The sequence below is a fragment of the Hemicordylus capensis genome, chromosome 3 (assembly GCF_027244095.1).
Source record: "Hemicordylus capensis ecotype Gifberg chromosome 3, rHemCap1.1.pri, whole genome shotgun sequence".
In the NCBI taxonomy this organism is placed as follows: domain Eukaryota; kingdom Metazoa; phylum Chordata; class Lepidosauria; order Squamata; family Cordylidae; genus Hemicordylus; species Hemicordylus capensis.
The window spans coordinates 197,428,883-197,443,128 of NC_069659.1; the positions used below are offsets into that span (position 1 = coordinate 197,428,883).

The 14,246-nt window shown below is 44.3% G+C and overlaps 1 protein-coding gene across 16 annotated transcripts in view; it reads right to left on the bottom strand.

Moving 5' to 3' along the window:
• Window positions 1-14,246, bottom strand: part of USP54 (ubiquitin specific peptidase 54) — a 188,222-nt gene that overhangs the window by 67,824 nt on the left and 106,152 nt on the right. For all 16 annotated transcript variants that reach the window (XM_053306831.1, XM_053306834.1, XM_053306833.1 and 13 more), the window contains 3 exons: window positions 14,016-14,165; window positions 12,901-13,069; window positions 1,133-1,303 (listed from right to left, as the gene is read on the bottom strand). In XM_053306831.1, the coding sequence (XP_053162806.1) occupies window positions 1,133-1,303; window positions 12,901-13,069; window positions 14,016-14,165 (490 nt within the window). The remainder of the gene's footprint in view (window positions 1-1,132; window positions 1,304-12,900; window positions 13,070-14,015; window positions 14,166-14,246) is intronic.

The window sequence follows — 14,246 nt, forward strand, 5'->3', positions numbered from 1 at the left end:
AAGGCAATGTTTGCCTCTAAATTCCCATTCTGAGGAGTGACACAGGAAGTGGCTCTTGTAAAATTTCTTTTGTCAGATTTGGATGAAGTATCTTACGTTACAGCTAAATTTTGTTATATTATTATTAGTTGCAGAAGATCTACGCACTTATAAATTGTATGTTTTACTGTTTTATCGTTCATTAGGTTTTATGCTGTATGTCTTGGTCCATGACCATAAATTTAATAAAGTAAGTATGAAAAAGACATGGGAAGTTGTTACATTTGGGATAGCACCTGCTCTTAGTTACAGGCAGGGTCAAGTTGCTGGGATACCCAAGGCTGCCCAACTTCTCAGGCTTTGAGAATCAGTTATAAAACATTAATACTTTGGAGGGGTGGGGTGGGAGGAGGAATGCTTCTTGCTTGCTGTCAACCTGGCTGTATGGTTTCCATAGCAATCAAAGAACAGTTTATAGTTCAAGATAACATACACTGGCTAAAGCATGAATTCTTTTGATCACCATGGGAACTATGCAGTATACCAGATAACTTGGGGTTGTTTAAATGAAAGGTGGTATACAAATTATAAACAAACAAACAAACAAACACACAAATACATAAATTTTTAAAAAAGCTCAATTGGTGAGGAGGAACAGGGTGAATTAGTTAGTTAATTATAACTAATTATATTTTATATAGCTCTGATAACCTAGGATATTTTCCCCATTCCTGCAGCACATGTGAACTGTAATGACATCATGAATAGAGGACCAATGGAAATAATATTTAGTGAAAAATAATTGCTTTAAATTTAATTGATGTAAGGTTTTGTGTTGATTTGTAGGGCTGAGCTAATAGATCTTTGAAGTAAATTTTCTCTTGAGATTTTAGAGTGGTTGGATGGGGAAGCCAAAATCATCATTGTTATCCCATCTAACTTTGCTTCACAGAGGTAGTGGCAGTGCTCCACCCAGTGCCTCCCATTCCCCCTGCCCACCAAGACCCTTTGAGAATAATACTTCATAATGACATTGTGTTAATCTGAAAGGGCTAAATCTCAGGGAAAAAATGCAGCCAACAGCCAGTGGCCACAAGGAGCACCAGCACCACTAGTTTCCTCTTTCATCCCCCTAAATGCAGAAAGGGGTTACCTGTGTCCCTGCTGCTTTGTGACGCTGCATCATTTTCCATATTGTAAATGACTGTACCCTGAGAGTCAGAAGAGAAGTGACTGACAACAGATTCATGGTGGGAGTGTTTATAGGGATAGCTGTCTGTAGAAGAATCCGTCCTAGTGTCACTTGCAATAGAAGGTTCACGCCCTGTTAGAAGAAATCATGAGAATTAGAACTACAGATCAGAAAAGGGCTAAACTAAAGGAGAGGAACTGAAAGACAGGAAATAAAAAACAAATGCACAACATACATAGTATAAGCATCACTCTATACATATTAGAATCCTGCTTTGGAAAAACAATTATTTTTTGGCTACTGATTGAATCCGTTTTGCTCAAAAGCATGGAGAAAATTTGTATTCATCTTAACAGATTACTTCATTTCTCAACATTGCTCAGAGTTTATTGAACCAGACCCCAACCAAACAGGAAACTCTTACAATGCTTCTAACAAATCCTCTGACACTGGTGAGCATTAAAGTGAAAGGAGCTCCATTTTCAAGCAGAGACCATTGAGATGACCTCTCTTTGAGCCCTTGCTGCTGGAACACGGTGCATGAATGAATGGTAATGGCAAAGGGTATTCTCAACCAACTGAAGAGAACTCTGAATTATGCACAGGAAGCTAGCACAGGTATTACAACACTATTCTACATATCTATATATTTAATTCTCTTAGCCAGCATGCGTGCCCAGGATTTGGCGGCGGAACTCTCACGACACGCTGTGAGAGTTCGGGACTGCGGGAAACGTCAATTGGGGGTTGGAGGAGCCCGGAGGAGGAGGCTGAGGCTGAGGGGGTGCCACTCTGGCGGCAGCTAGCAAGGGTGGCGAGAAGAGAGGAGGCGGCGGGAGGCTGAGCTGCGAGGCTGAGAGAAGCCCGGCTGGGTGGGCAGCGGCGGGCTCCCAAAAATCGCCAGCCGGAGCCTGGAGCAGCAACTGGGGCTGTTGTGGCGGGCATGGGGGCTGGGAGTGGGGAGAGCGGCGGAGGAGGCGGCGGCCAGTGGACAAAAATGATGGGGAACGGACTGGGGTGGAAGGGAGGGGGGAAGCGGCGAGGAGAGACTAGTTGTGCAGATGCTGCGCGCCGGTTCAGCTAGTACTACTAGTATTCCACTCCCAACAGGAGATAGGCAGCTGCATTCTGTTTAGTCTTTAATGGCAGCTCTACAAAGGGTTCACTACAGAAGCTTTGCCTTGAAGCTAGAAAGGCAAAAACAACCTGGCCTTTCCCCTCAGCAGTCAGCTGCGTCTCCTCCTCCTTGGAGTCTTCCAGCAAGCCCATGACAACTGAAGATACTTCTCCAATCAAATGGTAGTCCTTCAATTTTTTCCTTCATGTCTGCCTGTAAAGATGCAGTTCATATCCATGCATGTCTTCTTTTTGAGATAGCGGTAGTCATAGACCTGGACTCTGTTTCTGTCAGATGCTTTACTGTGCTTAATTGCTGGTGTGTGAGTGCAGAAGACTTAGCCATTGTTTCTTTGAATTGTTTGGCAATTTTAACAGAAAGGCAAGTGGTGGAATATACCTTTCTGCCCATAAGTTCTGACTTCTGCTCTTCCTTATTGCAAGTGTTGTATGTTGCTTACCAGACTTTGAGGTCATTGCACAATCAATGACTAGAGAATATGCTGATGGGTGCTTCAAGAGGTAAGTGTTATCAGACTCTTACACAAGGTACAAACTTTCCAGTCTTTTAGAGATAGGAGTAGAGGTATGTATAATTTCCCACAAGCATTGAAGAGCTTGGGAAATTACGGGTAAAGCCACAGGTTGAGTTGACTGTGATTTGGTCATAAAGTTGTAGACCAGTTCATCGATGGTTGCAAATTGAGTTTTTAAATCCAGATCAGTGCTTCAGCCATCTCCTTGATTTGTAAATTATAAACCTTCATCTCTTCTGTAGGAGACACATGTGTTGCTGGTGGCACATCAGTAGGAGTGTCTGTTAGATTGTCTGGATCCTCATTGTCAGACTCAAAATCTGAAGAACCTTAGTGATCATCAGAAGAGGGTTGTGCTGGTGAAGGAGATCCGAGTGTCTGAGTCTCAGTGGAGGCTACTTTTGAGATTGGTCTGAGTCTGAGTTTCTGTAGTGGCTACCTTTTAATTTTAGCACAGAAACCACTGTTTCGAGCTGTGGAGGACACCAACTTTGGATTTTCTGGCTTCTGTGGTGATGTTGGTGTTGTCATTTGGGTTGACATAGACTTACTAAGAGATACTGACTTCGGCTGACTTATGGAAGCATCCCCTCCTGCCAAAATGTACACTGGAAGCACTTGTGCCAGGGATGGTGTTAATGGGAAATAAGGTCTGGATTGAGATGTATTCCATGACCTATGTTCACAAGAACATAAGAACAGCCCTGCTGGATCAGGCCCAAGGCCCTGCATCTAGTCCTGCATCCTGTTTCGCACAGTGGCCCACCAGATGCCACTGGACGCCACAGGCAGGAGTTGAGGGCATGCCCTCTCTCCTGCTGTTACTCCCTCGCAACTGGTACTCAGAGGCATCCTGCCTTTGAGGCTGGAGGTGGCCTATAGCCCTCCGACTAGTAGCTGATGATAGACCTCTCCTCCACGAAGTTACCCAAACCCCTCTTAAGGCCATCCAGGTTGTTGGCTGTCACTACATCTTGTGGCACAGAATTCCACAAGTTGATTATGCATTGTGTGAAAAAGTACTTCCATTTGTTGGTCCTAGATTTCCTGGCAATCAATTTCATGGGATGACCCCTGGTTCTAGTGTTATGAGAGAGGGAGAAGAATGTCTCTCTATCCACTTTCTCCACACCATGCATGATTTTATAGACCTCTATCATGTCCCCCGCAGTCATCTTTTTTCTAAACTAAGAAGCCCCAGGTTATGTAGCCAGGTATATTATGTCAACTGGATCACCTTGATCCGCACACTTGTTTGACACTCTCAAAGAACTCCAAAAGGATTGTGAGTTAAGATTTACCTTTGCGGAAGCCATGCTGGTTCACTCCCAGCAGGGCCCGTTCTTCTATGTGCTTTACAATTTTATCCTTGAGGATGCTTTCCATCAACTTGCCTGGAACGGCCTGTAATTTACCGGATCGCCCCTGGATCCATTTTTGAAAAGCAGTGTTACATTTGCTATTCTCCAGTCCTCCGGTACAGAGCCTGATTGCAGGGATAAGTTATATATTTTAGCAAGGAGGTCGGCAATTTCATATTTGAGTTCTTTGAGGACTCTTGGATGGATGCCATCCGGCCCTGGTGATTTGTTACTTTTCAGTTTTTCCAGACAATTTAGAACATAATCTTTCGTCACTTCTATCTGAGAGGAGAGCTGGTCTTGTGGTAGCAAGCATGACTTGTCCCCATAGCTAAGCAGGGTCTGCCCTGGTTGCATATGAATGGGAGACTTGATGTGTGAGCACTGCAAGATATTCCCCTCAGGGGATGTAGCCGCTCTGGGAATTGCAGAAGATTTCCTCTCTGGCTTCTCCAAGAGAGTGCTGAGAGAGATTCCTGCCTGCAACCTTGGAGAAGCCGCTGCCAGTCTGTGAAGACAATACTGAGCTAGATAGACCAATGGTCTGACTCAGTATATGGCAGTTTCCTATGTTCCTAGTTCTTTAGCCTCAATCCCCAAAAAGCCTGGTTCAGGAACAGGTACTGTGTATGCTCAGTATCCTTTGAAGTGACATGAAGACGGACGCAAATAACTCATTGAGCTTCTCTGCAACCTCCATATCCTCCTTAATAATCCCTTTCACTCCCTCATTATCCAATGGTCCAACTGCCTCTCTGGCAGGTTTCCTGCTTCTGATGTATTTAAAGAAGTTTTTGTTATTCCCCTTGATGCTTTTAGCTAAATTATCCTCACACTCTCTTTTTGCCTCCCTTATTGTCACCTTGCATTTCTTTTGCCAGAGTTTGTATTCCTTTCTGTTCTCTTTATTTGGACAGGCCTTCCAATTTCGGAAGGAAGTCTTCTTCCCTTTTATGGCTTCCTTGACTTTACCTATTAGCCATGCTGGCATCCTCCTGGACTTTCCTCCTTTTGGGTATACAATCTAACTGGGCTTCTGGTATTGTGGTTTTGAGTAAACTCCATGCACTCTGGAGTGAAATGACTCTCCTAGTTTTCCCTTTCAGCTTTCTTTTCACCATACCCCTCAGTTTAGTTTAGAGAAGTTTCCTCTTCTGAAATTCAAAATGTCTGTGTTAGACTTCCTTGGTGATTCTCTCCCCACATGTATGCTGAATTTGATCGCACAATGGTCACTGTTCCCTAAAGGGCTGATGACACTGACATCTCGCACCAGGTCCTGGATGCCACTCAGGATTAAGTCCAAGGTCTCCTTCTCTCTGGTTGGTTCCACGACCAACTGTTTTAGGGCACAGTCATTCAGCGTATCTAGAAATTTGACCTCTCTGTCATTTCCTGACTGTGAATTTACCCAGTCTATGTGTGGGTAATTGAAGTCACCCATTATTACCGCACTGCCTCTCCTTGACACCTCCCTGATTCCATGCTGCAACACCCAGTCATTGTCAGTGTTTTGATCCGGAGGACGATAGCACATCCCCAGTAGCATGTTACCTTTCAGGCCTTGTATTGTTACCCACAGGGTTTATGTGGAATGCTCCAGTCCACCTAGGTTTTCTAGCTTGCTAGATTTTATACCTTCTTTTAACATACAGTGCTACTCCACCTCCAAGGCACCCCCCACCCCCGTCCTTCCTATATATAGTTTATATCCAGGGATAACAGTGTCCCACTGGTTCTTACTGTTCCACCATGTTTCTGCTATGCCCACTATATCTATTTCTGTGTTAGCAACCAAGCACTCCAGCTTACCCATCTGGGCTTGGAGGCTTCTGGCATTGGCATATAAGCATCTATACGCTGAATCTCTCACCTGCTGTATATTATGATTCTTTGACCAGCTGGCACAGCCTTCTGTCTGCTCTTTATGTGGTTCTGCTCTGTCCCCTTCTGTTTTATCTGAATCCTTTGCACGCTCACACTTTAAAGGATGGCTTTTGCCAAACGGGATACTGCCCAGCTGCTGTGGGCTATTTCCCAGGTGTCATTTTAAAAGCTGCTCTGCAATCTTTTTTATTTTAAGCACCAACAGTCTGGTTCCATCTTGGTTCAAGTGCAGCCCATCCCTTTTGTACAGGCCTTGCTTGCCCCAAAATGTATCCCAGTGCCTAACAAATCTAAATCCCTCCTCCTGGCACCAACATCTCAGCCACGTACTGAAACCCCTCAGCTCTGCCTGTCTCACTGTACCTGCGTGTGGAACAGGTAGCATTTCTGAGAATGCTACTTTGGGGGTCCTGGACTTCAATAAGCTACCTGTTAGCCTAAATTTGGCTTCCAGCACCTCCCGACTACATTTGCTCACATTGCTGGTGCCAACATGCACCACGACAGCTGTCTCCTCCCAAGCACTGCCTAAGAGCCTATCTAGATGCTGCGTGATGTCCGCAACCTTCGCACCAGGAAGGCAAGTCACTGTGCGGTTAACAAGCGGGTCACAAACCCATCTCTCTATACCTCTAATGATCGAATCACCCACTACAAGGAGCCCCCCACCCCCCAGAGGAGTATCCCTATGCGAGAGAATATGGGCTCATCATCCATGGAAAGGGTCCCTTCTAAAGGAGCATTTCCCTCTTCCTCAGACCGATGTCCTCCTTGCCGGAGACCTTCATTCTCCCTGACAGCAGAGGAGCTATCAGCCCTGGAGTGGGATGTCTCTATCATGTCCCTGAAGGTCTTGTCTGCATGCCTCTCTGTCTCTCTGAGCTTCTCTAGATCCGCCACCTTGGTCTCAAGGGAATGAACTTGCTCCCTGAGAGCCAGGAGCTCCTTGCACTGAGCACACACCCATGACTTCTGCCCATGGGGCAAATAGTTATACATGTGGCACTCTGTGCAATACACTGGGAAGTGCCCCCTCCCCTGCTGACTTTCTATCTTAATACTGTTTTTGTTGGCTGTTTACAATATTTAGAGATAGTTTATTAAAACTATTGGTTCATGATAATCATAGGGGAAACCTGAGGAAGATTGCCCCATCCCCATCATGGTAGAAGTTGTAGGTGCTGTTGCACGATGGGAGAAACCGAAGGAATGCCAAGAAAAAGTAGAGGCCAGGTGAACTGCAGACAAAGCATAGCATACTGATATGTGTGTACTAACAGATTGTACGACTTGCATTGAAGTTGCAGGGATTACGTGAATCTCAGGATCTGCACTCTGGGATAGAAAACCCTTAAAGGTTGTTGTTGAAGGTGTGCTGTTCCTGGATCAAGGATTGAGAGAAGTGTTTAGTGGTGTGCATCGGATCCATCCAGACCGGCAGGATGGTGGTGGCTATCTTTAAGGGCGGGGGGGGGTAGAGCTTACCCCTCCCGCCGCTCTTCCCCCTCCGGCGCTGCTTTTAATATCCAAGTTTTCGGGGCGGCAGAGTGCTTCCCTGCCGCCCCGAAAACTTGCCACCGTCTGCGCGCCACCGCCACCGTCCGCGCGCGCGCCACATACGTCACACACACACGGACGGCAGCGCCAGGCACGCGCGCGCTGAGACGTGTGCATGCGTGTTGCATTGTAAGCTACTTCCGGGCAACGACGGGGGCCGGGGCAGCAGGGAAGCACTCTGACGCCCCGAAAACTTGGATATTAAAAGCAGCGCCGGAGGGGGAAGAGCGGCGGGAGGGGTCAGTTCTACCCCCCCACCCTTAAAGGTAGCCACCCCCCCGCCGGACCGGTCTGGATCCGGACCGGTTCGGAGGCCTCCAAAATGGCCTCCGGACCGGTCCATGCACACCACTAGAAGTGTTCGAGCAGTAGTTGGGTCTAACCCTGTCTCTGCGTTCTCTTCTCCTTCTTCCACATCAAAAGCTGGCACAGGCACTTGATACTGAGGGGTTACTTACCTCAATATTGATAAAATAGGAGTGTCCAACATAGAAATAGGAGCCTGGTGTTGATCCATCGGTGTTGAGGGTGGAGATCACTGTTCCTTATAGAGCATGCGCATGTGCACATGCCCACAAGTTTTTTGAATGTCCGCTCAGTTCATTTTAGACCCTGCTCAGGTTGAACAAGGAAGGCCTTATTCTGAATGCAGGTGCTCACATAATGTCTTGATACTGCTGCCGAGAACAAAACTTATTCCGCACAGAGATGAAGAAAATTAGAGGGACAACTGGTGCAGATGACTGGATCAGTGTTGGAGAGATAGATCTAGGTCTTGGAATGAGAGTCCTCGGTGTTGAAGGACAGCGGGCATCGAATAAAGTTGATTACCTGAATGTCGAATGATGCTTGGTATCAAGGGTCTTCTCCGATGCCGATGGAATTGTCAGCTTTGAGGGCTTTTGAGGATGCTGGTCCTTTCTCATAGTTTGAAGCCACAAAGGGGAAGGAGTCCCATGCTCTATCAAGTCAAAAGTCTTCAGCTTCTTAGGTTTGGGTGCTGAAGAGGAACCTTTGTTAGCGTGCCTTTTCTCTTTTAGCTTTGAATGATGAGTCAGAGAGCCTCCAGGTGGTTTGGGGCTCTTGAAACCCTTCAGTGTTGAAGTAGACACCGAGGGTTTAGACGGCTTTGATTGTGCACCCCTCAACATCGATATCGAACTGGATGCCGACTTAGATTTCAAGGGGACTAGTTCACCTGGCATTGAGGGGCTCAGAACATTGTCATAAAGTGCAGTGCGTAATCTTAGTGCCCAATTCTTCCTCATTTGTTTCAAGAAAAACATATTTTGCAGGCAGAGATGCTGTAACCTTCACCTAGGCAATTAAGGCAGGAGTTGTGAAGGTCCTGGGAAGGAGGTTTTGCCCCACAGTCTGTACACCTTTTAAAATATTTCTTTTCGCCCTTAGAAGCCATATCTGTTTAACACCGTCTGTTTGAATGTCCAAGTCAGTTCAATAAAATCTGTCCTGTTCTTTTGTTTAAAGATATTAAACTCACTATGAACCAAAATCCGAGCAAGGAGCAACAACTCAGGAGGTCTGATCGCAACAGCGGTTGGCAAGGAACTGAAGAAAATGACGTCCAGCTCACCTTAAATATCAACCACGCCATAGTCGTGGGGGCGGAGCGCAGGTGCCTTGAGGCATTCTACCCACAAGACTCCTGTGCAGGCGCAGTACCCATTCTTATGGATATCAACGGATCACGATCCAGATCAACACGTTCACACCCAGAGATTTACCAGGCACATCACAGCTGATGATCACAAGACAGAATTCTGAAAAATGTATCACGGAGCCAAGAGATGTACTAAACTGGCTGATGTATCTTAAAGGAGCAAGCTGGATGATCCTCTCTCAGTCTAATTATAATCCCAGAACTGGGATGGTTGGTCACACCTCTTTCTGTATTCTGAGAAGCGACAATAAAAACCTGTGTTCCCGTTTCCCAGTTTCGAGAACTTTAAGTTTAATGATTTAGATCCACCCTGAGAATGCACTGCACCCCGCCTGCTATTCAGTCTCATCTCAGTGCGGTGAGTGTGAGAGTTAACCAACTGTCTCCCTGGCCTAATTTATTTATTGTTTCTCTTTGTAAACCTCCCTGAGCTATTTTTGGAAGGGCGGTGTAGAAATCAAAATAATAATAATAATAACAAACAAACAACAGACTCACTATCCCCTCTGTTGTTTGTAATCGCCATGACCCCACTTTCACAAATACTAAACAAAACAGGCCTCGGATACCAAACATCTAAAACATCAAGTCAATCAACCATCTGCTGTACATGGACGATCTGAAGTTGTATGGAAAGTCCCAGTCAGAAATTGAATCACTGCTAAACACGGTCCGTATATTCAGTAGCGATATAGCAATGGAGTTTGGACTAGACAAGTGTGCTGCATTAATAATGAACAGAGGGAAAATAAGAAAAACAGAAGGAATAGAACTGCCCAATGGAAGCAAGATCAAGAACCTGGAAGAGAAAGAACATTACAAATAGTTGGGCATTCTCCATGCTGATAACATCGCACACACTGAAGTTAAAAGAAAAATTGGAAGTGAATACATCAGGAGAGTTAGAAAAATCCTCAAGTCCAAACTCAATGGCGGGAACACCATACAAGCCATAAACATCTGGGCTATACCTGTTATCAGATACAGTGCAAGAATAATAGACTGGACCCAGGCAGAGCTAGAGACGTTAGATCATAAGACCAGGAAAATAATGACCATCAATCATGCTCTGCACCCCCGCAGTGATGTCAACAGGCTATACCTCCCTCGCAGCTCAGGTGGAAGAGGAATGCTGCAAGTCCATCAAACAGTAGAGGAGGAGAAAAGAGGCCTTGAAGAATATATCAAGGACAGTGAAGAAGATGCACTTCAGATGGTCAATAACGCAAAACTATTCAACACCAATGAAACAAAGCAGGCCTACAAGAAAGAACAAGTCAAGAACCGAGCAGAAAAATGGAAAAATAAGCCCCTGCATGGTCAATATTTGCACAATATAAGTGGAAAATCAGACATCACCAAGACCTGGCAATGGCTTAAGAATGGTTGCTTGAAGAAAGAAACAGAGGGTTTAATACTGGCTGAGCAAGAACAGGCACTAAGAACAAATGCAATAAGAGCAAAGTTCGAAAGATCCACAACAAACAGCAAGTGCCGCCTTTGTAAAGAAGCAGATGAAACCGTGGACCACCTAATCAGCAGTTGTAAAAAGATCGTACAGACTGACTACAAACAAAAGCATAACAAGGTAGCAGGGATGATACACTGGAACATCTGCAAAAAATATAAGCTACCTGTAGCCAAAAATTGGTGGGACCATAAAACTGAAAAAGTTGAAGAAAATGAAGAGGTAAAAATATTATGGGACTTCCGACTACAAACAGACAAACATCTGGCACACAATACACCAGATATAACTGAAGTCGAGAAGAAAGAAAATCAAGTCAAAATAATTGACATAGCAATACCAGGGGATAGCAGAATAGAAGAAAAAGAAATAGAAAAAAATCACCAAATACAAAGATCTACAAATTGAAATTGAAAGGCTGTGGCAGAAAAAGACCAAAATAATCCCAGTGGTAATTGGCGCCCTGGGTGCAGTTCCAAAAGACCTTGAAGAGCCCCTCAACACCATAGGGGCCACAGAAATCACCATCAGCCAATTACAAAAAGCAGCTTTACTGGGAACAGCCTCTATTCTGCGACGATATCTATAATAACCAACAGTACTGATGATAAAATTCTGGCATCCCAGGCCCTCGGGAAGGACTCGATGTCTGGACAAAACAAACCAGTCAATAACACCTGTCTGACTGTGTAAAATAATAATATAATAACCACAGTGGTGCACACCCTGCTTCCCTGGGGCTTTCCATACCAATCTCGAAATGTCTAAGAGGAGGACAACATATATCTCATCTATATGGTTTCTGCACCTAGATGTCACAGTTGTGGTATGTGTGAACTGGCCCCCAGAATCCAGTTCTAGTTTTGCAATTCTGCCCCAGTAGAGATTCAGTCTGGTCAAGCCTCATCTTGTGTCTCATTTATGTGGAAATTCATGCCTCACTAAGGAGGAAGATTGACACTAAGGAATGTAATGGACCTGCAAAAGGTTGGGAGAGGCTGGTGGCTGAAGCTCAGAGAATTATTTCATAGGAGTGAGGATTGGAATGACTCTTTGCTTCCTCTTTCCTCAACCCCATTGCAAAAACCATCCAGGGTGAGTGCTGTATGTATGCTCTTCCTTAACACTCTCAGAAATTCTCTCTGGTAGCAGAAAGCAGCATTCAGGCACTAACACTGTCTCTATGGAGGAAACTGTGTTGGCTAAGTTCAGCAAACAGAAGGCAGAAAGGCTCTGGAGAAGTTGTTGCTGCATCCAAGAGCTCTTGGCTCATGGCACCAGCCATTCTTTCACCTCAGAACTGCCTGAGATGGGAAGAATAATTGGACTGACAGAGAACTGTGCCCCTTTGGTACATTAACTTCCAAATCTAGTTCCCTCCCCTCATTGGCTGCTTCAGGGAAGTTGGCCTTCCCCTTAGTCCCAAAGCAACTGTTGCAGGGGGAGGGACTGAGCTCAGAGGGAGCTTCCTCTAAACCCAATCCACTCCCATCAAGCAATGTATTTGTTGTGGGGAAAAGTAAGGGTAGGCAAAAGGAAAAGAGAGATAACTTGCTCCTTCATCCTCACTTGGTGCCCTCCAAATCTTTGCAGGTTCACACTTATGTTTTCTGGATATGAAAGCGAAGGTTCTGAGGATTATGTGACGACTCCTTGAATCTGAACAAAGACATATTCTGCATTGTGGCATAACCACCACCACCACACCAGACTCCAAGGCTGTTTGTAGTTAATGATACAGATTGTGTCTTTCGAACATGTAAAGCTTGGCATTTTGGGCAAATAGTTCTAGCTGAATGTGGATCATCAAAAAGGCTGTGTATACGCTAGTCTATGCGAATGAAAGGTCAAAATTCTGCAATGGGACAAAATGAATTTCTACAGCGGCTATGCTACTCATTTTGCATAGTTTAATCTGCTTTTTTTGTTAGCTGTAAGAAGTAGCAAAGAGCTATGTAGAGTATGGAAACCTCACCCCCGTTCCACTAGAATGGTCACCCCTATGTTTTCTGATATTTCGCCAGGCATTGCTCAATGCAGATGAGAACACATATATACCATAGATCTCAGCAACCAGCAACAAAAGCATGCAAAAACTGGTAAAGAAATTTCAAAAAGCTCACCCGAATCTTCACTATCATAGTAAGTTCTGCTATACTGCTGTAGATCCACCTGTGTGGGCAGATCCTGTGTTGATACTGGAGTTCCTCTTGGGTCTGCGTAAAGTAGTAGTAAGGGCTGATAGTGACCCTTAATGCATTTGGTCACGACGTCTTTCCATTTGGGACCTATCTGAAAAAGAATTAAAAGTGGAGGATACATGTTAGCAGGTGTTACCTGTTCATATGTGGAATTATGATTTGCTTTGCATGTACTAGATTCAGATTACACATGTGATGCACTGCAACATTAAATAAATAATGTTATTTTATCTTTCCTAAAATCAAAGTAAAGAGATGAAAAACTGAACATTCTGCTTTATAGCATTGTCTATAAGCAAATTTAAAAAGAGGACTCTGAGATTTAATGAGAGTTAGCATTTCTATTTTTCCCTTTAGACTGCTACCATACTATGAAAAAACAAACATTGAATTTGACAGCTGAGCAGGAGCCAAAAGTTGACTGTCAACAAAAAAAAATTGCCATTTACAAACAAGCACAAATTAATACGTTGAAAATATCTATGTCTTAGAATGAACATTATATGCTAATGAGTACAACCTCTGACATAAATATGGAGTTCAGTATGACAAAAACCTCTTACAGATTCAAATCTGAATGGCTCTAAGTGTATACAGAAAACTTATTACCATCAACTATTATGGGAGGACAGTTATAAGAAATGGGAACAATCTATGCAAGAGGTTTCCAGAACCAAATTCCTGGAAATGAATGATATTTAAGAAGAGGTTGCTTATCTGTAACAGATCCAAGAACTGAAGAGGGAGGCACTCTCTTGCCTATTTTATTGATGCCTGCCTCCTCGCGCCTTGGAATGCCGGAGAGAGCCTATCGGAGCTATAGATCTCTCCATGGGACTACTGCACAGGTGCAGAAGACCCAGTTGTGAATGACAATGGATCCCCAGAGATCAGCAAGTTTTGTGAGTTGAAAGATGAGTAGGCTGAATACTTATTTTAAAATTCTCTGGTAACCTTTGGAAAAATGGGATTTGCCTATGTTCTCACCAACACCCAAACATTTTTAATGATTTTTTAAAAATCTCTGATTTTCTTACCTCTTTGACATGGGCATCATCAAAGTACATCCATTTGCGGATCTTTGTTTGGAAGAAGAAGGTGGAGTAATGTTTTCCATAGTAACAGATCATTCCAACCAAATAAAGTTCACACTGTTTTGCTCTGTCATCAGTTACTCTAAAGAAGAGCTTTAAAAGAGGAGAGAATGATCGCAATACAATTTTTTTGCATTTGTCTGAAAATTACAGAACTTTCTGTAAAAAATTAAA